The sequence below is a fragment of the Notamacropus eugenii genome, chromosome 1 (assembly GCF_028372415.1).
Source record: "Notamacropus eugenii isolate mMacEug1 chromosome 1, mMacEug1.pri_v2, whole genome shotgun sequence".
Taxonomy (NCBI): Eukaryota; Metazoa; Chordata; class Mammalia; order Diprotodontia; family Macropodidae; genus Notamacropus; species Notamacropus eugenii.
In genome coordinates, this window is record NC_092872.1 from 656,863,346 (window position 1) to 656,888,404 (window position 25,059).

At 34.1% G+C, this 25,059-nt stretch overlaps 1 protein-coding gene across 19 annotated transcripts in view; it reads left to right on the plus strand.

Moving 5' to 3' along the window:
• The window catches only part of NRXN1 (neurexin 1), a 1,424,087-nt gene that overhangs the window by 147,069 nt on the left and 1,251,959 nt on the right, over positions 1–25,059 (plus strand). For 12 of the 19 annotated variants that reach the window (XM_072635587.1, XM_072635590.1, XM_072635593.1 and 9 more), the window contains one exon: positions 50–79. The exons of the other annotated variants lie outside the window; for them this stretch is intronic. In XM_072635587.1, coding sequence (XP_072491688.1) covers positions 50–79 — 30 coding nt within the window. The remainder of the gene's footprint in view (positions 1–49; positions 80–25,059) is intronic. 19 annotated transcript variants of the gene reach the window in all.

Here is a 25,059-nt window from a genome sequence, read left to right on the forward strand (position 1 = left end):
TCCCATGCTCCCTTGTTCATTGCTGACTGTGCTCTTGTTTTCCTTCAAGGTCTGGCGCACCTGATGATGGGCGACCAAGGTATGGGCTCTGTTCCTTTTCCACTCTGCTTTCATTGTTTCTTCTTATTCTGTAGCTGCTTTGAATCCATCACAGCAAAATGATGGGCAAATGCTTGCAAACTCTCTGGCTGCTAATTAAATACATTACTTCAGTCACATCTTGTGTTGTTATTGTTTTTTTTTTTTTGTGCTTCCCTCCTCTTTTCCCTCTCCTTCCCCCCATTTGCCCTTACATTTACATTTCCCTTTGTCCCTTGCAATATAATAACCGCAAAGAAATGAAACATAAAAAAATGTGATTGAGATAATCCATAAATTCATATGTGTATACAGCTATGGGTAATGATGTTAAAGACATTTGAGAGCTTTTCCTAATTACTGTGAGAAGTAGATATTCATTTTTCCTATTGGAGTCACTGAAGAGTCCATTGGCATTAATGCATGGCTGGTTGGGAATATACAGATAGCATCTGTTCCTCTTTTCTGGAATGCTGATAGTGCAGGGTTTTTTTTTTTTCCATCAGAGAATCAATGAATTTCCCATTCTCCGATCATTGTGTATCTCTCATCTGTGTCATCCTTTTAAAGGGAGCATGGGGACATCCAAGTTTCTCTGCATGTACATGACTAAAGGAAATGAACACAATTCCCCTGTGACACTGTTTGCATCTCCATTTGTCTTCAAACACTTATTTATACTTTCTTGTCTCTTTTAATTTTCAGATATTAGTGCATTTACATAATTCTTATTGTTGTTTCTCTCCTCTATATTCTCTTTGTCTGGAAACCCTTTCTTCATGGAACCATTTCATCAAATCCATAGGTAAAAGTAAAGGTATTACATTATTTTCTTTCTTTTTAATGCCATCTGTATAATTTAGAATATGTATAAGAAATGCAAATATATGTAGACCCTTTAGCACTGGTAATATGCCCTTGAGGTAGGTATACTCGTGCTTTATTATTTCATGGACCTAAGGTAAGAAAAAAATATCTATCAAAATCTGTCACATCTGTTCAGAGCTTTAGTGGGGTTTTTGTTGCTATTGTTTAGTTTGGTTTTATTTTTTAAAAGGTACAAATAAGGTGGTAAAATTATCTGAAGCTGACATAGTACATATGTACAAGATTCAGCCACAATTTCAGGTATGCATTTTCTGTTATCCATTTACGAAAACTCAAATACTCAGTGAAGCCAACATAAGCATGTCATATTCAAAGAGTACAACTGTGGAGAGCATCTGTCCAATTCATTCTACATCTGGATGTAAGTGAAAGCATGTATAGCACTGACTTTAGGTGGTCTCTGCTATAGTCCCATCCCTTTGTTGTCTATGAGATTTTCCCCATTCACATTAGTTTCATGTTTATTTCAAAGAACAGTCAGTATAAGAAACAGAGGAGGAGGAAAAGAGGAGGATGATCAGACAGCCAAGAAACGTATGGTTTTTCTTTTGTATTTATTTTTTGGTATAAGCAGCAATCACCCAGGTATACTTCTCTGCATTTCTTGGTAAGTCATTTATGTGCACTTTGGGAGAGTATTGGCACAAAAATGCTGGATATGTTTTTTAAAGCATGTTGTTTTATATTTCATTTAGTAAATATAGAGATTATTCACATATACATTAAGAAACAGTACATGTGGAATGTAGCACTATGTTAGTTTATATGCAACTAAAGCAAACATCTTAAAGAGTTTGTATGTTTTTTTAAGTAACCATGTGGAAACCTGATTCAATGATTATGCCTTTGGTACTCAATCTTTTAAGATGTTTTTTCTTGAAGGAAATGCATTTTGAATTCTTTTAATCTTAACACTATAAATCTTCTGAAAACACATGGTTGGGAATTATCATATATGTGCCACCTCCAAATGAAGCACATTTCTTGAAATCAAATGTGAAAATTGCAATATATAACACCTGACATTAAGGGTTGAAATGTGAAAATTCCAGTTGACAGAATAATGTTGTATTAAGTGCAGTGTGCCAATGAAAGGAGACCCTGCATGCTCTTTTATAGTTTGTGTTTTGGTCAACTGTAATCTCCTGTAATTTAATTTGGGGAAAACTGTTAAAAGTCAACATAATTATGTTAATTTATTTGTCAAGCTGTACTAATGGATGGTATAGCCTTTGACCAGGAGATGCGCTTGTTTTAGAGGTTCTGTTTTTCATGTAGAATGCTTTCCAAAACATTGTATTTTATGTTTGAATCACATCACACTGCTCTCTTTGAAATGAATGCTTTTTGATACATTCTCTGGCACAGGACTTGAATGGTATGTGTATTTGAACTCTTAAGTGAAATTTTATTTTATACTGTACTTACATTATTTGGTTGTGTGATTTTCCCAAGGAATATATGCTTACAAACTATATGTGCATATGTGCATTTATGCAGATTTGTGCATCTTCATCTCTATGTTTGCATACTCAAAATTATATGTATATACACATATATGCACATGTATATATGTATATGTGCATGTATATATGTATATGTTTATACACGTATATATGCATACACACATACACATACATAGAGATGCAGATACATATACATAAATCTTGGAAGTAAATTAAGAAGTTTAAAAGAATTTCTAAATTAATTTATTTTTTTAAATCATCATAAAATAGTTGACTACCCATCTAATAGGAAATTTGGCACCAATGACATTTTACCTTTTAATGATATGATCAATTATGTTCTGCTTTTAGAATGTCAGTTCTGTACTATATTGATCATTTTTATATTAATATGTTAAACATCAAAAAAGTCATTTCCACTACATCCCTAATAAGAAATTCCTTTAGTAGAATGGATGATATACTGGAGGAGAAAATGTACGGAATGGAGGAGAGAGTGACAGACTCTAGTTTCCCTCTTCATGGTTCTTATGGTGAAAAAGTGTCCCTTTGGAGTTGGTATTAATTGTAAACAGGAAAAAATAAGTTATATTGTGGGAGATGAGTTTGTGAATTTTTTATCAAATAAACTCACATTTAAAAAAAAAAAAAAACCACTGCACTCTAATCCGAACATTCATCCATTCACAAATTCAATACAATGATTTTAGTGCCTTTTCTTTGAAAGATACTCTGGTAGATTTCATGGAGAATATAAGGATGAATATGACATCCTTTTCCTCAAGTTACTTTCAATCAACTAGGAAAGAAGGAATGTATACAAGCCATCATATTTTAAGGCAGTGTGTAATAAATTCTGTATGAACAATAAAAAGATCTGTGAGAATTCTAAGGACAGGTAGGTCATATAAACTGATGTTGCTCTTTGAAGATTTCCTCTGCCTTACATAGTAGCTATTTTCTGAATCTGTTGTTAAGTAAGAGTAAAATGAAAATTGTAGTGCATGAAACTGTAGCTGTGGGACTCAATTTTTAAACTCAGGTTTTTTGTTTGTTTTCCAAGTCTCAGAGCTGAGACATACTAACACTGGCAACCCTAGAGTAACTATTTCTCTTCTGCTTTTCTCTGCATGTTTTTTCCTGTAATTTTAGCAAAACTAGGTAGTAGAATGGGCCATGTAATGGATATTTGGTTATTTGTAGAGATTACTCTTGATTTAAGTCTAAGACAGAGTGCTGATGCCAAAAAGCAAAAACAAAATGAAACAAGAAAAGACTTCCCTTTCCTATCATCATTGATATCCTCATGATCACCGTCATCATTATCTTCATTGATATTATCATCCTACTTTTTCTTAATCTTTGAAGGTTTCAAGGGCGAAGAACTGCATTGCAGGATCGTGTATTTCCTACTGACATTCATGATTATCATGACAAACACTGTCACATACTGGCAGAATCACAATGAGTCAACTGTAAACCTCTCCACTGTTGACCTGGTGTTTTCAACTGGTTATTCTGTTCCCAAAACCTCGGGAAAAGTCTCTGGATTTTGCTTGTGCTACTTGAAAGTGAGAATATATATCTGGATAAGTTTGGAGATGCTTACCACTGAGTTTTGACATCACATTGGACAACGGAAGAGACAACCTAGAGCCACTCTTTACCTCCCTTGTTTGTGTATACGTGGTATCATTGAGATTTTATTTGTTTCTATGAGGCAAGAAATTGATCAGTGGTCTCCTTGGTTCCATGGGCATTAAGAATGTTGCTAACCAATGTATTGCAGGCAGTGGTATACTATTGGTCTAGGTATTCTATCTCCCTATCAATCATCTTTCTCTAGTTATTTCTATTTATCTGTCTACCTACCTACCTATCACTTATTACCTATAACATATCCAGAGTTTACCTACTTTTATTTGTCTTTTTTTCTTAGAGAACTGTTAGATGCTGCATTTTAAAAGACTTAACTTGATAGATTGACTGACAGGTAATTTTAAAAAAAGAACCATCATGTTTCTGCATTCAGATTTTGTTACAATAAATAATAGGCAAGCAAGCAGCCATCATTACTTGATCATTTTCGTGTGGAAGCTTACATTGCTAGATCCCGTTTCCCTGTACTCTGTATGACTTATCTCCCACACAGCCGTACTTCCTTCTCTCTGATCTCCTAAACGAGGGTTCCAGAAATGTCCATGCTACTAAATTAATTATGGAGCTAGAAGAGGAAAGAGCTGGAGAAGAGGATTAAGTTGTAAAATTCTACTTCTGGAAGATATCTTCAAAATTATAATGTCCAATTGTCTCATTTTACAAACCAGGAACTGAGTAACAGTGAGGTTTAGTGGTTTACTGGACAGGAGAAAGATAGTAAGTTTTAGAGCAAGCAAGAGATTTCAACTCCTCTCTCTCCTAGTCAGTGGCTATCCCACTTTACTACACTGCCCATCTATGGTTCTCAAAACATGAAATGTCACAGAATTAAAGAAAAGTTAAATAAAAATATGTCTCTTCATTCTTGTTCATCCTTTTTTCTCTCTTCTTCCTCAGATTCCTTTCCTAATACTATTATAATTCTTCCTTGTGTCTATCTAAGGCATCATGTCAATACATCCTTAATGTGCCTTTATAAATGCACAGCAGTGAGTGCATACACTGTTATCGATGATCTTTTATTGTATTTAAGTCCTTTGTTGAATTTTTCTAGTGTATCCTACTGTCACAATGTCACATAGATTGGACTATTCTACTCCTTTAGCTATCAGCAAAATCATTCAAGGAAACATCAAACTAGTTGTGGATTTAGCCAATAGCTTTATAAAAAAAATCAAAATTTAATGTGAGCATATCGTACATATTTGTAGTAATTTTTGACCTCTTTCACAAATAAGGAGCACCATGTCCTGTTTATAAATGACTTTATATTTAAATTGTCACAGAAAGTAAATGGCTTATTTTGGAATCTGAATTCATTATATATTTTCATTTATTCTCCCTTGCATTTTATATCATTTATCACTTTTATAAAGTAATTGTTTGCCTGATTCTTTCAAATTAGTAGTTTGAGTTTCCTGATTCCAAGTAAACATGTTGCTAAAAGACCAAAACATGAAAATAACAGTAGAGCTGAGCATATAGCTACCATGTTAAATGGTCTTGAGCAATTATATAAAACTTTAATAAAATTTCCTATGGAATTAATGAAAAAAGGTTATATTATGAAATATAAGATACATACCCTTAATACATATTTGAAAATTCCCTCAACAACAAAACCATTTTAGGGCCTCTTGAATAACTAAAATGATAGTTTGAGAATATTCTAGCTCATTAATTCACAATTTCCCAAAGTGTCATGTATTTAAAAAAAAAAACTTTTTTTAAAATGACATAGGTATAACTAACATGTTTTGTGATTCTCCCCAAACCAATTTGATATGTATGAAAATTTTGAGAAAAATTAATTATTCATCTATATTAATTTCTCTTCATTTCCATTCTTGCCTCCGCTGACTCAGAAAATGTCATTGATTGCTCAGTGTTCATTGTGTTGCTAAATAAGCAGTAATTTCTGGCTTCTTTGATCTTGCATCTCATTCACATGTTGGCCTTCTATTCAGCAAAATCATAATGTATGTTTCTGGCCTATAAACCATTTATTTTGCTTTTTTATTGCATCTGAGTACATAACATTCATTTTTGATGCAGTTGTACTTCCTTGACTTTCATATATGCGTTATCAAATTGTATTTCTTTATTTAAATCCACAATCTTTTTGGGCACTTGGTATTGCTCAAAATAATTCTAGGCTGACCTGATATGTCATGTACTCTATTGAAATATGCATTTTAATGTGTAAGCAAAGAAGTAATTTCTTTATTCTATATTTTGACCTGCAGTTTATTTTAACATATACCACCAATTTACTGCCAAAGAGCTGAGACTGTCTGAAATATTTATTTAAAAAGTTGAACAATAAATATCCGATATCAAAATAAAATACTTTGAGCATGATTAGAATTGTTAGATTGTAATGTTCATTTCACCATACTACTATGGTTAAAAATATTTTAATTCTAGCTACAATTAAGTGAAGTTACCTAAGAGCATTTGTTTTACTTCTTTTTCATTTCTTCTATCTTATTCTATTGTATTCACACTAATAAAAAGTCTAGCTCATTTTTGTCACTGTGCTATTAGTTCTGTTAGAGTATAGAGAAGCTGCACAGTGTCTTTGTTAGCATTCTTGACATTCGATGGCTGATCAAATAAATGAGGATTTCATTAGACTTAAAGTAGATACCTTTTTCCCCTCTCATCAGGAGCAGATTGGGCTTGCCATTTGGTGATAGTTTAAATGATTAAGGAAGCTCTAAGTTCCTAACTGAAATACATTACAAATGCTTTAAGAGCAAGATACTTTACATTATTTGAGGTTGTTTAAAAATGACTTTAGTAAGTGATTCTTTCTCCAGAACAATAATCCACACATATTATTATTACTCAGTTGTATAAATACAAAACTTGTAGTCTCAGAAGCAGGATTTTTGAAGTATGGTACAATGGAAAGAGACTTTGGAATAAGAGAACCTGGTTTCAAATTCTTCCTTTTTTATTTTCAACATATTATGACCTTTTAGGTTACTTTTTTCTTTAATCTTTAAAAGTCAGGGCTAAGATATGACCTCTAAAGTGCCTTTGAGCTCAATATCTATAACCCTATGAATCTTCATTCCAAATCTGGGCTTCTTATGTACTATGCCATACTGCCTCTCCTCTGAATTTTTGGTGATTGTTAATTCAGATCTTTCTTTGGAAAGCAATATTAACTATTTCTTTGATGATGTGAGGATGAAGAGGTTGGTTTCTTAGAGTTTGAAAGAGTTAATGAAACTTCCAAAACTACCTGTCTTATAGCTATAATATTCCTTGTGTGATAGGAACACCAGGCTTTGTAATTAGAAAATAGACAGTTGATAAAATTGCCTTAAATTATGTTGCTTGAGAATGGATATTACTCATAATCTCAGTCAGGCTTATGCCCAGAATTTGATCATCTTTTACATAAACATAGCTTCCTTTTAGTAGAGATAGCTGATCCTGAATTATTACCCACAAACAAACTTCAGAGATTTCACTCTAATTATTCAGTGATCACAAAAGGAAAGGGAAGGAACTGGTGGCAAAATAAAACTTAACTTATTATTAATGTAAGTTCAATGGCAGAGGTAATGAGACCAATCAAATCATCTTGCCCAGGATATTATCTTCAATCATTCCCCTGGATTTTCAATTCAAAATAGCAATGATATTTATTCCAAACTTTTAATTTTAAATAATGCAGGTGAATTCATCTCCTGTTGATAATCTGGAACACTATAAGAATAATTCCATGTGCTATTGTGGTTGATAAAAACTTGAAATACAATTAATGGTTGAGTCTGTTAAGTCCATAAAATGATTAGTTTAAATAATGTTATTTGATTTTCCCTTAAAAATAAAAGAAATAGCATTAAAAGCTTTTTATTAAAGTCTCTGTACCTTATACTTTATAAACTGACTGATGTTTCATGATACTCAGGAGATAACTATTGCTAGAGAATATTTGACAAAATATGTAATAAAGGCTAATTTGACATACTCAAAATATTCTAAATATTTCCAAACTTTTTTTCTGAATCATATATCTTCTAATTAATAATTTTGTAAGGTGGATTTATATCAACTCTGAAAGAAATCAAAGATTGCTTAGATAAGTAAATGCTGATAACTTAGAAGTTTTCAGTTCATCTTTTGAGAACTACAGCTGTGTTTTATATATTTGTTTTAGAGTGTGTTGTTTTGTCATTTGTGACGCAGTGAAAATCCCATTTGGGAGACAACATTTTTGTGAATTGTAACTGTCCCACAGATGACTCTCTGCATCGATGTGATTGACCCCAGACCCAACATAAGTGGAAAGAAAAGGGCCTTCTATATCTAAGGGTGAAAAGATTTCTATATGTCTCACAATGTCATCTGTGATGGAAATAATAAAGCAAAAGTACCTTGAGTCATTTTAAAAAATATGACCCTCTAAAACTTTACTTTTGTTATACTTTTACTGTAGTACAACATTAATGTGAGCTGGAGGAGACTGGATGATTTCTATCCCTCAGAATGCACATTGTTAATGTCTTCTCCAAAGAAAAAATATTGTCTCTGTTCCAAAGGGTACCATGTGAGGGTGCAGGTGTGGGAGCAATTTTAGTCTGACCAAAAGTTTTATGGCAGAGAAGGCTTTTTTTAAGGCCATTGGGGTTAAGGGACTTGCCTAGCATCACACAGCAAGTGTTTGAGGTTTAACTTGAACTCAGATATTCTTGTCTACAGAGCCAGTGTTCTATCCACTGTGCCACCTAGCTGCATCTTTAGTGCAACTAAGCCTTACACAAATATCTTCTGTCAGTGTATGACGGATGAAAATTTCCATGAATGTGTGAAAAGATTGCAATCATTTGGTGTCTTTTATGATTCACACAAAGAGAACAAGGGTTCATTCTATCTCAGGCCCTCAAATTGCACCTAAGAGCCAAAAGATACTTGACTTCTATCTATCCAAGCACAAATTTCCCTTGTTCAATAATAACAATTACTCAAGGAATCCTGGAATAGAATGAGCTATCTCCTAAACCTTAGAGTTCATGACTAAGAACTGTGGCTGACTAGTGGAAAGATCTGAGATGATAAACTCCCTTGTTTGGGGATACTTTACATTGATAAAATTTAGTGTTATATTATCTGGCCTTTTGAAAAAGGAGGGGGAGAACTATCATATTTAATCTTAATCATTATTCTGAAATCACTCAAAAGATTGTGCCCTGTGTTGGGATTATGAGTACTGCATTTGCTGATAAAACCATAATTTTATAGAAAGAATGTGCTGGATTCTTTGGATATTAAATGATGGAGAGAGAATAAATAATTGTCCAGACAAATGAGATTTTTTTTTTTGGCCAATTCACCAGACATCGTCTTAGTTATCCATTTTTTTTGAGACTGGATCTCCTTACCTCACCTGACTAGAAGTATAATAATCACTTATTAGCATGATCCCATGACTGATTTGCTGAGGAGTCTTGCTTCTTTTCTTAACTGGGATGGTTTGTGCCTCTTTAGGCGTAATGGTGGCCAGACTTACTGTTGGTACCACTGTAGCCCTACTGCAGCTCAGATGGGCCAAGATCAAATGTGTCAGAAGCTTCAGCTTCAGCCTCCTCAGTGGCAGTCATTACCAGTGTATGTCACTGTATGTAGCTCTCGCCATTCCATTTTGTCCAGTGAAATGTGTGGCCAGTTCTTTGGAGAGTATTTATGTTAAAGTGTTAGTGTTCCTATTCAGGAGCACCTTACAGTTAAAAGTGGTCAACATGAGTTGACCAAATGAATTCATAGTTTATTAGAATAACTTCATATTAAGTTTATGTACTGAATTAATTAATGGGAAATAATGGTTCATTGATTGAAAATATGACATATACACATATAACAGTCAGGATATGAACACTGATTTTAGATACAACATTGAACCCTGATTGAACTAGAGTTTAAATCCAGCAGTAGAACCCTTCAAAGCTCTGATATATTACAACTTAAAATCTTTTTATGTATATGATGATGAGATTTTAGCACGTTATTGAAAGAAAGACTTTAGCTGCATCCCCATCAGTGAATTTGTGTATGGATTGATTTTTCTACACTGATCTATTCTATGAATTTTCAGGATGTTTATTTGAGGTTAGGTTTTCACCTTGGAACAGTGAGAAGTGGATTGAATTGCATAGGCCAGACCATCAAACCTCTGACCCCTTTAGAATTGTATTTAATGAAACCATCTGCTCTTTTCTCTACAAAAGGCTGTATTGTGGTAAAGACACCTTGATAGAAATGAAATCCAGTCCTAAAATCCAATTTAACAAGCATTTATTGAATACCCACAATGTCCTAGTTACTGGATATAGAACGATTAAAAGCAAAATCTCCTTTGCCCTTACAGGGTTCAGGTTCGTTTTACCTCCCACTGTGATTCTTCTAATTTAGAAGGACAACACACTCAAATGAAATCTGTAGGATTTGACAAATTAAAAAAAATTCCTCATAATTTTGTAAGGTAGATAATACAAATATATTTATACCCATTTTACAGATGAGGAAACGGAAGCTTAAGGAGGCTAAGGAAGTTAGCCATGATCACAAATTTAGTACATATTATAAGAGGGATTTGAATCTATTATGTCTTCTCTCTTCAAATTCTAAGCAATTTCAATCATAATGTTCCTGTAATGTTTACTCCATTAAGACTTGTCATTAAACCTCCCAATGTCATGTTAATGCTTTTGGGGAGAGGCTGAATTTATGGCAAGATCATCCTCAAATTGTCTTCCACAATATCTCTTCATAAGTTACAGATAGTGCAAGCTGAACTTAATATAGCTAGAGAAACCAGTATAAGAGAAATACAGAAAAATGGAGAATTTTAAAGGAAACAAGTGATAATTCAAGACCCTGACTCATAAATGACTGGATAAAAGTTTCTTTAGTTTAGAATCTACACATGATTACTCACAAATATTGGGCTAGAGAATATGGAAATAAGGCATTAAATACAAGAAGGAAGTCATCTCATTTACAAATAGACTGGCTGCAGAGGGCATTTCTGAATTTGGGAAATCAACTATTCACTTCTACAAAGAAATGGCAAGAGATTTGGTATAAGTGACCCAAAATATAAGCCACTGAGACAGATAAGATATTTAATATTATCCAGACTAGTCTCCTAAGAATTAAGTCAAGAAGAACAAATCAGTGCTGATTTCCCTACAGGGGGCAGGGGGATACAGTAGAAAAGTTCCTGAAAATTGTCAGATGACCTGTGTTAAAATTCCATTTGGATTACAGAAAGCAAGAGTTCCAATCATGCTGCGGAGACTAAATCATGTATCAGCATCTTGGGCAAAATCACTGAACCTCTCTCTGCCTGTTTCCTCATCTATAAAATGAACATAATAATAGCGCCGAGCTGCCAGGGTTTTTGTGAGGAAAACAAATATGTAATTATAAAGTGCTTTGCCAATCTTATTATACTATATAAATGCTGTATCTTAATAACAGTTATTAGTAATATTAACAACTTACATTTATTGCCTATATGATCTCCAACTATTCACAAAATTTCTCTGGGCCTCAACTTCCTCAACTCTAAAGTAAGAGAATTAGACAAGATGACCTTTAAGGTCCTATCCACATCTAAGGTTTTAGTCCAGAGTATATAATATTCAATGGTGGCTTCAGGGTGGGAAAATAACTATAGGAAAAAGAGCTAGTTTCCTGTATTGTTTGTCTCACTTTATAAACTTGGAAGTTATGAAAAACAATGCAGGAAAGCAAGGTGGCCTAGTGAATAGTTTCAGTCCTGAAGTTAGGAAGACTCATCTTCCTGAGTTCAAATCTGACCTCAAACACTTCCTAGCTGTGTGACCTTGGACATGTCACTTAACCCTGTTACCCTCAGTTTCTTCATCTATAAAATGGGCTGGAGAAGGAACCAGAAAAGCACTCCAGTGTCACTGCCAAGAAAACCCCAAGTGAAGTCATGAAGTCACACATGACCGAAACAGCTAAACAACAAAATGAAAAACATCCTCCTTCCTCACCATGAAAAAAGAAAATCTACTCCATTATGAACTCTGTTAAAATGCCCATTTTTTTTTAGCACATTAGAACATTTTATGTTATTAAGGTAATAGATTTAAAGTTGTCGAATCCTCTCATTTTACATGTGCAGAAATAGCCCCGAAAGAGGTTCGATAGATTGTCTAGGTTTATAGCAAGATTTTTTTTTTTATCTTTCTTTGTATCCTAAGATATCTGGGATCTGGTATCTGGCCCATAATATGGTCTTAGTAAATGCTTTTTGACTGTCTGAGGAAGAATTTGAACTTGTCTATCCAGATTCAAACTCAGCATTCTATCTGATGCCCCATTAAGAATTACCAGGTCTCTGAGGAAATAGACCCTGGGGAGCTAAATTTTGATGGGAGTTATGAGAAGATTCAGAGCCGGAAAGAAAATGTATTGGCCTAATGATCAATACAGCAAGACCTCAGGAAAACTAGTCAATAATGTGAGGCCACTGGGTATAGTGAGTTTAAATCATAGAGTGAATAGTATGAGGATGGAGCAGGATAAAGAACTGACCATTTGTGTCACAGGTTTGCCTGGGATCACTTCCTTTTGCACCTTCCAAAAAAAGAATCTCTGAGGGCTGAGTATCACTGACTGATGTATTCTGTATTACTAAATTTTGTTAATTAAAACCTGAACAAGAAATTTTTAGGGTAGTATAGGAAAGAAAAGAAAGCATGTGAATGTTGTTTTCAAAAAAGACATTTTAAGACTCTCCCACAGGGGAGGTGAAAGTGTTACCAAAAGTCAGACAGTAGAAGACCAGACTCCCATGCACAATAATATATTACTTACCAGGGCTTTTTTTGAACCTCCCTTAATTAGAGTAGACAAGATAGAAAAATGCTAAATTATAAAATATCTTTTTAGGATATATTCACCCCATTTTAGTGGGTTCTACTATAGCCTTATTTATGAAAGGACTAAAACCTAAGGTTAGCCCAGAAATCTAACCAAGGAATAGATTCCTTATCCTTTTGTCTCCAAAGTACAGAGGAAAGGAGTTTTAAATTTCCTTGATTAGGGCATTAAAATTCTACTCATAGTGAGCTAGTTTTTGCATAAGTTAGATAAGGCTTTTTATTCGAGATAATTCAGTAAAGAAAGCTCAGCTTGCTTTTGAATTGTTTACTTAATTGGTTTTTGTCATTAAGTAAAACTATATAGTGAGAGAATATCATTATGGGTTACTGTTCCCGGATTTATCAGTTCTGAGCAGCAATGCCTCCTTTGATGTGTTTTGGGGAGGTGAATTCATACAGTTTTTGAGAGCAAGTGCCAAATTCTCCTGATTAAATTTAGGTAGACATTAAGTGAATCTTGGTAAGGTAACATTACACCATTAAGATAGTTTAAAAATCCAACCAAATGGTACTTCTTATCATTCCCTGATCTCATCATGCTTCTCTCAGCATATCACAGGGTAGAATTACCCTGTGATAATGTGATATTTATTTGTTTGTAAACATATCTCCCTTACAGATTATAAGACTGGAAGGGACTACAATTTATATTAATACATTTATGCCCCAACCACATAACACATTGGCTTATGTTCATTCATCCAACAGGTATTTATTAAGCACCTACCATATTCCAAGCATTGTCTTGGACACTGCAGATATAAATATAAAGGAAGTAATTCTAGCATCAAGGACCTTCTATTCTATTGTGAGGAACAACATAAGCGCAAATTACGAACTACAGAATATATATAAAGACGGGGGAGGGAAGCATGTTCAGAGTAAGCCTCATGTAGGAGGATTCACACAGTGTCTTGAAGAAATCTGGGGATTCTCTGAGATAGAAGTGAGGAGGGGGATATTACAGGTAAGAGGGTTAACCTGTGCAGAGGTACAAATACGAGTGATATGATGTCATGAAGAAAAATTAAAAAAAAAACAACTAAGCAACTTTCAATCAGTCAGTCAACAAGCATTTATTTAGTCCTTACTATGTTCTAGGCGCTGTGCTAAGGATATGGAGAAATATAAAAATTGTTCTTGCTCTCAAGGAACTTACATTTTAATGTGTGAGAAAACATGCGAGCTACTATGTACATATAGGACATATACAAGGGAAAGAGGAGGCAGTCTTAAAGAGAAGACATAAGCATTGAGGGAAAAGCTTGACTGGAATACAGTTTTTTCACTCCAAATTTATTAATTTATTTGTTTTAAGTTTTCCACAATCACTTCCATAAGTTCCAAATTTTCTCCCCCTCCCCCATCCTTCCTCCCCAAGATGGCATGGAATCTGATATGGGCTCTACACATACATTCCTGTTAAACACATTTTCACATTAGTCATGTTGCACAGAAGAATTAAAACGAATGGGAGAAACCATGAGAAAAACAAGATAAAACATAACAAAGGAGGAAATAGTCTGCTTCATCCTGTGTTCCAACTCCATAGTTCTTTCTCTGGATATGGATGGCATTTTGTATCATGAGTCCTTTGGAAATGTTTTAGGTCCTTGCATTGCCGTGAAGGGCGAAGTGTATCAAAAACAATCCTCGCACACTGTGGCTGTTACTCTGTATAATGTTCTCCTGGCTCTACTCACTTCATTCACCATCAGTTCATATAAGTCTTTCCAGGATTTTCTGAAGTCTGCCTGCTTGTCATTTCTTATAGCACCATAGTGGAATACAGTTTCTTAAAGCAGACTATTGTGCAATAAAACTGAAAGATAGAATGAAGACTGAGAAGGTCCTCAAATGCCAAAGAAATGAAGCTGTATTTTATTCTAACGTAACTAAAATCTAGTGAATCTTCTTGAGCAGGAGAGTAGCATCACCAGTGCTGTATTTTAGGAATGTCTGTGACGTGGATGGATTGGAGAGGGCAGAGATTTGAGATGTTACAAAGGGTTGATAAAGACCTGAACTGAATGATGGTAACGTAAGTTAAGACAAGGGGAGAGATATGACAACAATTTTTGGAGTTAGAATTTATATGTCATGGCAACTGATATAATATGGGGGAGGAGAGGGATACGGTAGAGTGAACTTGTGAACATGAATGTCCAGAAGAATGATGATGTCCTCAAGAGAAACAGGGAAGTTAAGAAGAACAAAACATGAGGGTGAGTGGAGGGAGAAAAAAATGAGTTCTGTAATGGACATACTGATTTTAACATGTTTGTATAATATCCAATTAGACATTTTCAATAAACAATAGGTAACGTGGAACTGGAGCTGAGGAGATAAATAAGTTGGATACATAGGTTTAAGAGTTACCATATACAGAAGATAGTTGAATCCCTGGGAGCTGATTTTCCAAAAAGAATATATGAAAAGAAATGGGACAGAACAGAATTTCAGAGTAAACCACCTGGGGGACACAGTATAGAAGATCCAATGAAGGAAAATAAAGAGAAGATAAGAGAAGCAGGATGATAACCAGAAGATCTCATTTTTATAAAAATCCCAGGTAGAGAGAATGACTAATAACTTCTAATGCGTCAGACAGATAATAAAGATGGCAACTGAGAAGAAGCTATCAGAATTTCTGATTAAGAGGTTGTTGTAACTTTAAAGAGAGCTTGAGTGAAAATCATTTGAATGGAAAAGGTTGAGAAGTGATTGACAGGATTGAGAATGGTTGCAAAGGTGTTTATGAAAACAAAGATAGATATAGGTCAGAAAATAGCTTATGTGTCAGGCATTGTGCTAAAGTGCTTCACAATTATCTCATTAAACCCTCACAAACAACCCTGGGAGGTAGGTGCTATTGTTATCCTTATTTTACAGATGAGGAAACTGAGGAAAACAGAGGTCAAGAGACTTAAGAGGATTACATAGTTACTAAGTGTCTGAGTCTAAATTTGAACTCAGTCTTCTTGACTCCAGGACCTGATGTTCTAGCAACTGACAGGACTGGTCAAGTGAATTTAATTTAAAAATGAGGGAGGATTGGATGTGTTATGTGGTATAAAGAAAGGAACCATTAAATAAGAAGACCTTACAAATTAAAGAGTGAAGGGATGGTTGAGTTGCATTGGGAAAGAGAGTGGTAGTAAAGTATTGTTGGAGGAGGAAGAGGAGGAAGTCGAGAATAAAAGTCTAGGAGTTATAACTGCTGAGAGAAGAGTATAGGGGGTATAGAAAAGTATAGGAAAGAACGGGGGAAATACTGAGGGGTCTTGAAATGTGTGTTAGCAGAGCAGAAGAGAGAGGAGAAGAAAGGGAAGAAAGAAGGGAAGGAGGGAGAAAGGAAGTAGAGTGGAGAAGGGAAAAAGATAGGGAGTGAGATAATCTTGGGGAGAGAAATTTATAACAATCACTGCTCTGTGGACTGCGGTAAAAAACCAGTTAGTAAAAGTTCATCTCATAGATTTGAAGTTAAAAGGGATTTTGGCAATCATCTTGTCTAATGCCCTCATTGTACAGATAAAGAAAATGAGGACCAGGCAGTTTAAGTGACTTATTCAAAGCTATATAGGAAAGAAGTGTCTTTGATATTGACCCAGGATCCTTTGAACCAAGAACTTTCTGTTCTTTTGATGGAAGCATACTACCTCCCTGTAAAAAGACTGTCTTCCTGTAATGAGGATCCAGGTAAAATTACCCAATTTTTAGTGGAACCAGGAAGCATGGTTGTATGATATTCCACAGTATCATTCAGCAGAACGTGAGGATGAATGGAAAATGTGAATGTTCAGAGTAATATAGGCTTGAGTTTGACAAGGTATGAGTGACAATAAGACAAACGAGCCTTCAGGAGATTTTATAATAGAAGGTGATTTATAGCCTGAATTGTGAATTGTGAGGTTGAGATTCAGAAGGGAATAAAATTAAGCCAGAAAATGCTTGATTGGCTGACAGAGAACAATAAAAGACTGGAGATCATGAATGACGTATGAGGAATGATGAAAGGAAAGCAGAGTATAGCAAAAGGAAAAAAAAAAAAAGAAATATATAGGGTTGTTGTTCATATGTAGAATGCTTTAGGGAAAGCCTGCACAACATATGGTTTTCCAAAGGATTTGGGGCAGCTGTCATATGACCTGCAGCAACTGGCTGTGTATTTTGCAGACCTGCTTTAGAATAATGGTAGGATTAGTTTTGTGATTGAGGTGGAGTGAAAATGAAGTTTTGAAGAAGGAGGTAGCATCTAGATGCATATTGAAGTATATAGTAAGGTCTTAATACTTAATTGCCTTGAAAGTTATTTCATTCAGTTGAGTAGTTATTTACTAATTTGGTGTTTTAGGTAACAAGTAGAATCTTAGGAGTTCCTTAGGAGAAAACGTCACTCATTCAAAATTATTTGAGCCCAATATTTTCATAGTTTTGTTTGTTTGTTTTAGAACTATATGAACTTTCAGATACTAACTACTTTAATTTTATAGTCAAGGAAGCTGAGGACCCTTTTGCTCTTCAGGATCTTCTTGGCTACATTCTGTCTTTTCCACATTGATTAAAACAGTTCTGAGTAGAGGGACATAAATAGGTATGTTTCCATACTGTCTTCTGTTTATCTTGCATTTGCCCAAAATAATTTTTTGTTGTTGTTCTTAGGAATATTTGGAAGGTTTGGATTTACCCTGGACTTCAGTTTCCCAGTTCTACACATTTGTTACTTTTGTCCTGGTCTCAATGAATGGCCTTCTGATTCTATTTTTGGTACCTCCTTTTAAACAACCATCTCAAAGCACTCTTTGAAGTTATATTGATCATTTAAACTTCCCTTTCCCCATTTTTACTTGTCATGACTATTCTTTATTGAATTGGAAATACTAAAGCATGTTATCTTACTAAAAATAGTTTCACTTTAAGGTTTCCAGTTAGATGACTGTTCTTATTTTCTTGCATATTCCTGAAATCTGCTTTTGTTAAAAAAAATTCTGGATTCTTCTGAAGTCATTCTGTTTTTCATATCTTATAGCGCAATAGTATTCCATTATAATCTTATACCACAATTTGTTCACCAATTTCACAAGATGGGCATCATCTCCGTTGCCAATTCTCTGCCACCACACAAAAAGCAGCTTATAATTATTTTTCCTACAAATAAGTCCTTTTCCCTTTGAACAAAAAATCTCTTTGGAATACAGACCTCATAGTGGTATTTATGGATCAAGGGGTACACACAGTTTTTATAGCCCTTTAGGCATAGTTCCAATGGATTCTGATTAAAGCATACTAATTTTCACTTTATTTCTTTGTGACTTTTTTCTTGTTCTGTATTTTCATTCACAAAAGCACCAATATGAAATATGTTTTGCATGATTATACATGTGTAACCTACATATCAAGTTGTTTACCATCTCAGGGAAGGGGAAAGAAAAGCGAGAGGGAATTTTAAAAAAAATGAATATTAAAATTGTTTTTATTTATAATTGGAGAAAAACAAAATTTTATTTAAAAAAAATCTGGGGAAACTTTGTAGGGAGGCCTAATGTTTGCCATGGCCATCGTTAACTCTAAGATAACTATCAGTTTTGCTCAAGGTTCCCGGCACTCCCTCTTCATGCCAATCAATTGATGTTCCGCAGAATAGGGGAGCTATTCTGACTATGAGGATTTGGGGATTTCATAAGGGTTAATAGACCAGCTACTCTTTCTTTATGCCTTGAGTATTTATTTTACAGCTGCAACATTTTTCTTGCCCATGAATGGAGTTTTTACTCCAAAACAAATTACACTCTGCCTACTAAGCTCCCTATAATCATCACAGAATATTAATCTCAGGACAAGGGTTATCATGTTAGATTACTTCATTTTTGAATCTCAGGATTAATGTAAAATCCTCAGAATCTTATTGCTTCAAATACATAAAATCATATGGGTTGAATTTATCAAAAATAAAAGTCCATTGGAAGTATTTAACTCCTGGTGAATGATATCTTGAACTTTTATAGTATGATTATTCTTGCTTGAGGCACCTCTGGAATGAAGAGGAATCAAGATTACATTAATATAATGCTTTCTTACTGAGAAGAGATGAAATTATATCTCATAGCCTTGCTTTCAAAGTCAACAAAAATTCTTCTATCTATCTTTCTTTGGTCACTTTATATGAGCTACCTGCAAAGTTTCAACCATTGTTGTTCTCCATAGAAAGTGTCATTAATATATTGTCAGCTGGATGGATAGCCAGATGAATGTGTAGTGATAGATGGATGGATAGGTAGATAATGGATACATAGATACAAGATGATGGATGATAGATGATAGATAAATAGAAATTGAGCATTTGTGTTATCTAGGATAAAGATAGGATTTCAGGAGTATAAGACCATATGCCTAATCTTCATTGAAATTCTGTCATAAATTAAATCATTTGCATTAATAGTTTTGTATTTTAAAGTACATCTGACATATTTAATACAGCCAGGTTTTAGGCATTTTCACACATATAATTTAATCAGTTTGCTTTGTTTTTGATAGCTAAAAGATTCTGCAGAAATGATGGGAGTATTAGGAAATGGGATATTTTTAGGAATATGGGGGCCTGTATTGGGTAGGGATTTGGGCAAACAAAGTATTAATTAAGGGCACTAGATAAACAGAGGAAAGAGATGCCAAGCAAAGTTGCCTAGGACTAGCTAGTATTACTCTAATGAAATAGCCATATCTTTTTTTTTTTTTTTTATTCAGTCCTTCTTTATATGTCTGAGGTACTCTCAGAAACTCTTTTTAGTCTCCCTAAGGGTCTCTTTGCAAAAGGAGGTTGTTTTACATAATAGAAGTAATGTAATCTGCTATATCCCTACTGCACTCAGTCTTCTCCCCAGAAGAAAAGACTAAAGCTTCTAGCAATGGTGATGGATGGTACTGGTCTGGGTTGATACCTTGAACGTCTAATTTTTCAAAGCATATTCACACCTATTATCTTGTTTTCTCCTTAAAATAAATCTGTGGGCACTGATATCATCAGTTTATTTACTTGAGGTCACAGGGTGACACATAGTGATAGAACAGACTCAGAATGCAGTTTTAGATGTACTTTGATGCTTCTCAACTAGAATAAATTTATAAAAAATTTAAAAAGGCAGTCAAGGTAGTAGGTAGACACACGTCTTTTAAAGCACGAATTTTTTTTTTGTTATGTATTCTTAAAAGCTGAAACTAAACTTATGTGTAACTTTTAAATATTCACAAATCAAGCAGCAAGAGAATTATTTATTTCTTAGTTTGCCCTTTTCTTGTAAGCCCTTTGGTCAAGATAATTCAATCATCAATCAATCAATGAGTATTTAGCTCCTATTAAGTTCTAGGTACTGGTTATTACTGTGGATATAAGAGCCAAAAATGAAATGATCCCTATAATGAATAAATTCATTATGAATATGTTCTAGTTATAGAGACATCAGATACATAAAAAATCTATACAAGATAAAAAATGTGCATGTGGCATACATATATGCATAATTGTGTGTATAATCTGCGCAATTATGCACATGAAACACATATTTGTAACATGAATATAAGCACAAAGAATTAATGAGAAGTGTATGTTTTATTAATTAGAATAAATTCATATACACACAAATACCTTGTGCATTCAGTTTGACTTAAAAATTTTAATGAACAGAATGATGCATAAATTCCAATAAGAGCAAACAAATCTCATCTCTTCATGGACAATCAATATTTGGTGAGAGATTTCAAAGAGATTGGAAGTTCACGCTTAGTTGCTGAGTGTTGCATCACATAAATTGCTCTGATTTTTATGGGAAGGCAACATGATTGCTTCAACAAGATATTAGATTAGAATTCAAGAGAGAAAATATCTATTCCTGTCTCTGACAGTTAAGAGTCTTTAGGGAAGTCATTTAACCTCTCTGTTTCTGCTGCTTCCCTGCCATAGATGTTGCAAGGACAAATGAGCCAACATCTGTGAATCACTTTGAATTGCTTAGACAAGAATACTAAGTGGATACAAAGTAAAATTAATATTTCCCATAATGCACATTTACCTCAGACTAAGTGTGCTATGGGGAGCTTTCTCATTCATTATCTGAGCCCCCTTAAAATTCACTGAGAGTTATTTTAAGGATGTTTTCTCCCCCTTAACATACCATGACATTTAATAATGATTGATTTTACTTTAATTGAAGGAACAAATAAAACACTCATAATGTTCTCTTTTTTCATTCATTATTTACTTTTAATTTTTATTTAAAAAAATTAAGTTCCAAGTTCTCTACCTCCCTCAAGCCTTTCTACCATCCATTGAGAAGGCAAACAATATGAATTAATTATATATGTGAAACACATTCCCGTATTAGCCAGGTTGCAAAAAACAGGAAAATAAAGTGAAAAAATGTGTATTTCAATCTGCACTCAGAGTTCACCCCTTCTTTCTACACAAGTGGATAGCATTTTTTATCACGAGTCCTTCAGAATTATCTTGATGATAAGGGTAGCTAAATCTTTCACAGTTGATCATCATCACAGTTAAAATATTGCTGTCACAATATACAATTTTCTTTTTTTATTTTGATTATTTATTTATTTTCAGTGTTCCACAATCACTACCATATAACTTAGATATTTTTTCTTTTCCTCTCCTCCTCCCTCCCCCCACATCCACCTGCCTTTCCTAAGATGGCATACAATTTTATATAGGTTCTACATGTACATTCCTATTATATACATTTTCACCATAGTCATGTTGTGTAGAGGAATTAAAATGAATGGGAGAAATCATATAACAAACCAAAACGTAATACAAAAGAAAATGATCTGTTACAATCTGTGATTGAGTTCCATAGTTCTTTCTCTGGATGTGGAAGGCATTTTGTCTTAAAAGACCAATGGGAATTTTTTAAGTCCTTGCTTTGCAATGAAATTCTAAGTCTACCAGAAAAAGTTATTGCACACTGGGGTTGTTGTTGTGTACAAAGTTCCCCTGGTTCTGTTCCTTTCACTCAGCATCAGATCATATAAGTCTTTCCAGGCCTCTCTGAAGTCTTCCTGTTCATCATTTCTTATAGCATAATAGTATTCCATTACATTCATATACCACAATTTATTCAACCATTCCCCAATTTATGAGCATCCTCTTGATTACCAGTTTTTAGCCATCACAAAGAGTGCTGCTATAAATATTTTTGTACATGTGGGACCCTTTCCGATTTTTATGATCTCTTGGGGATATAGTCCTAGAAGCGATATTGCTGGGTCAAAGGGTATGCACAATTTTGTAGTCCTTTGGACATAGTTCCAAATTGCTCTCCAGAATGGTTGGATCAGCTCACAGCTCCACCAACATTGAATTAGTGTTCCAACTATCCCATATCTTCTCCAATATTTATCTCTTCCTGTTCTGTCATGTTAGCCAATCTGATAGGTGTGATGTGGTACCTCAGAGTTGTTTTGATTTGCGTCTCTCTAATCAATAGTGATCTAGAGTATATGTTTTATATGACTATAGATATCGTTAATTTCTTCCTCTGAAAACTGCCTGTTCATATCCTTTGACCATTTATCAATTGGGGAACAATATACAATTTTCTACTGGTCCCCCTCATTTCACTTTCCATTGGTTCATAAAGATTTTTCCAGGTCTTCCTGAAATCATCCTGCTCGTCATTTCTTATAACACAATAGTATTCTATGACATTTATATATCACAACTTGTTCGGCCATTCCTCAATTGATGGACATGACCTCAATTTCCAATTATTTGCCACCACAAAAAGAGCTGCTATAAATATTTTTATATGGATATATGTGTGTATACCCTTTTGTTTTTTCTTGGATATCTTTGGGATACAGACTTAATAATGGTATTGCTGATTCAAAGGTTATGCAGTTTTATACCTCTTTAGGCATAATTCAAATTGTTCTCCAAAATAATTTGACTAGTTTACAATTATGGCAACAGTGTATTAATGTCCCAATCTTTCCATGGCCCTTCAAACATTTGTCATTTTCTTTTTCTGTCATGTTAGCCAATCTGATAAATGTGAGGTGATACCTCAGAGTTCTTTTGATTTGCATTTCTCTAATCAGTAGTGTTTTAGAGTATTTTTTCCTTAGGGCTTTAGACAACTTTAATGTCTTCTTCTTAAAACACTGCCTGTTCATACTTTTTGACTATTTATTCTTAATTTATACATATAATTATTATAATATATTTATAGTAATATACAATATAATTATAATATATATTCTTAATTTATTCTTAATTTTATAAATTGACCAAGTTCCCATGTTACTTGAAACATGAGGCTTATTAGAGAAACTTCTTATGAATTGTTTTCCGTTTCCTTATTTCCTTCTAATTTTGGGTGTACCGGTTTTGTTTGTGCAAAATCTTTTTAATTCCGTGTATTCAAAATTATCCATTTTAACTCCTGGGACTTTCTCTAGTTCTTATTTGGGTAGAAACCCTTCCTTTATCCATAGACATGTCACGTTAAATTTTCCGTGCTCCCCTAATTTGTTTATGATACACTCTTTATGTCTAAATCATGTACCCCACTCATGATATTCTTCAACAAATTACCTTCACACCATTAGTTCTGTTTTATAACTATCAACAGTTTCAGTGTTGCAGGCTTGAAATCTTGGCATTGATCATGCTTTTTCCTCTTATTGATTTATTTTTGTATTAATTCATTCATTTCTTTGTTTATTCATTCATCCTTTCATTCATTTAGGTGGAAAGTAGAGAAGCTATGCCTGAATGTATGATTTCTTCTGTTGAGAGACTTCCTAGTGTATGAACTCCTTTTACCAGCGCAAATGTCAGCTCAGTTATAACTTTTGCTTTTAGAATATTTATTTAGACCACTGGAAAACACCCTGAAGCAATTACCCACGATCACACAGCTAGTATGTGTCAGAGAATACGTTTGAACCCAAGTCTTGCTGATTCAAAGGCCAATCCTCTAGCCGTTACAGCACGGTGCTTCTCCCTCCCTCTTTATCTCTTATTTTAAAACTGCCACCGTCTTGTTTCCTTTCAACACTACAATGTCTTTTAGATATCCGTCTTCCACGTCTTCTGCAACTAAAATAATATCTCCTTGAGAGCTGTTTCATTTTTGTATTTGTATTTCTAGTACCTAGCATAGTATTGTACATATTTTGTTATTGTTCAGTCATGTTTGACTCTTCATGAGCATGTCCTTGGGGTTTCCACAGCAAAGATACTGGAATGGTTTGCCATTTCCTTTTGCAGCTGAATTTACGGAAAAGAAAACTGAAGCACACAGAGTTGAGTGACTTGCCCAGGGTCAAACAGCTATGTCTGAGGCCAGATTTGAACTCAGTAAAATGATTCTTCAGGGCCTGTTCAGGGCCTGCACTACATCTACTGCACCACCTAGCTGCGACTTTACATATAACAGACCATTAATAAATGTTTGTAATTGAATAGAATTGAATTCAGTGGTGTGGCTATCAAAATTTCAATGATAATCACTTGGTAAACAACAGTGAAATCGTATAATTCACAGTGTAGTGAGGTATATGATTGTTTATTAGTCAATTACTGAATTCCACAAACGATGAAGTCTATAAAAATGAAATTAAAGTTGCTGCTTCAGAATGATACATTTATTTTCGAAATGTACCTTAATTTTAATTGTTTATGTCTCTACTGAATGGTCTACTGGCCAATGTTTTATAAAAATACATCAGGTTTCCTTGTTCAAGTTATTTCTACATTCAGCAATCTTAATTCTGCTTGACAGGAACTTTAAAAAAAAATCATCCATATTAAGAATTCAATCTGGTCTTGACTGTCTATAGCAATTTGGAGTTTCACCTGATTTTGGCTTCCAAAATAGAGACTGTATTTTTAAAAATCCAGCACTACTATCCTGGACATTTTTTCCCATTTAAACCATGCTTCAGAATACTTTTGCAAATGTAAAATGTGTTTTTCTTCACCATTATCAAATTAAACAAGACATTTGTCCTATTAAAGCTAT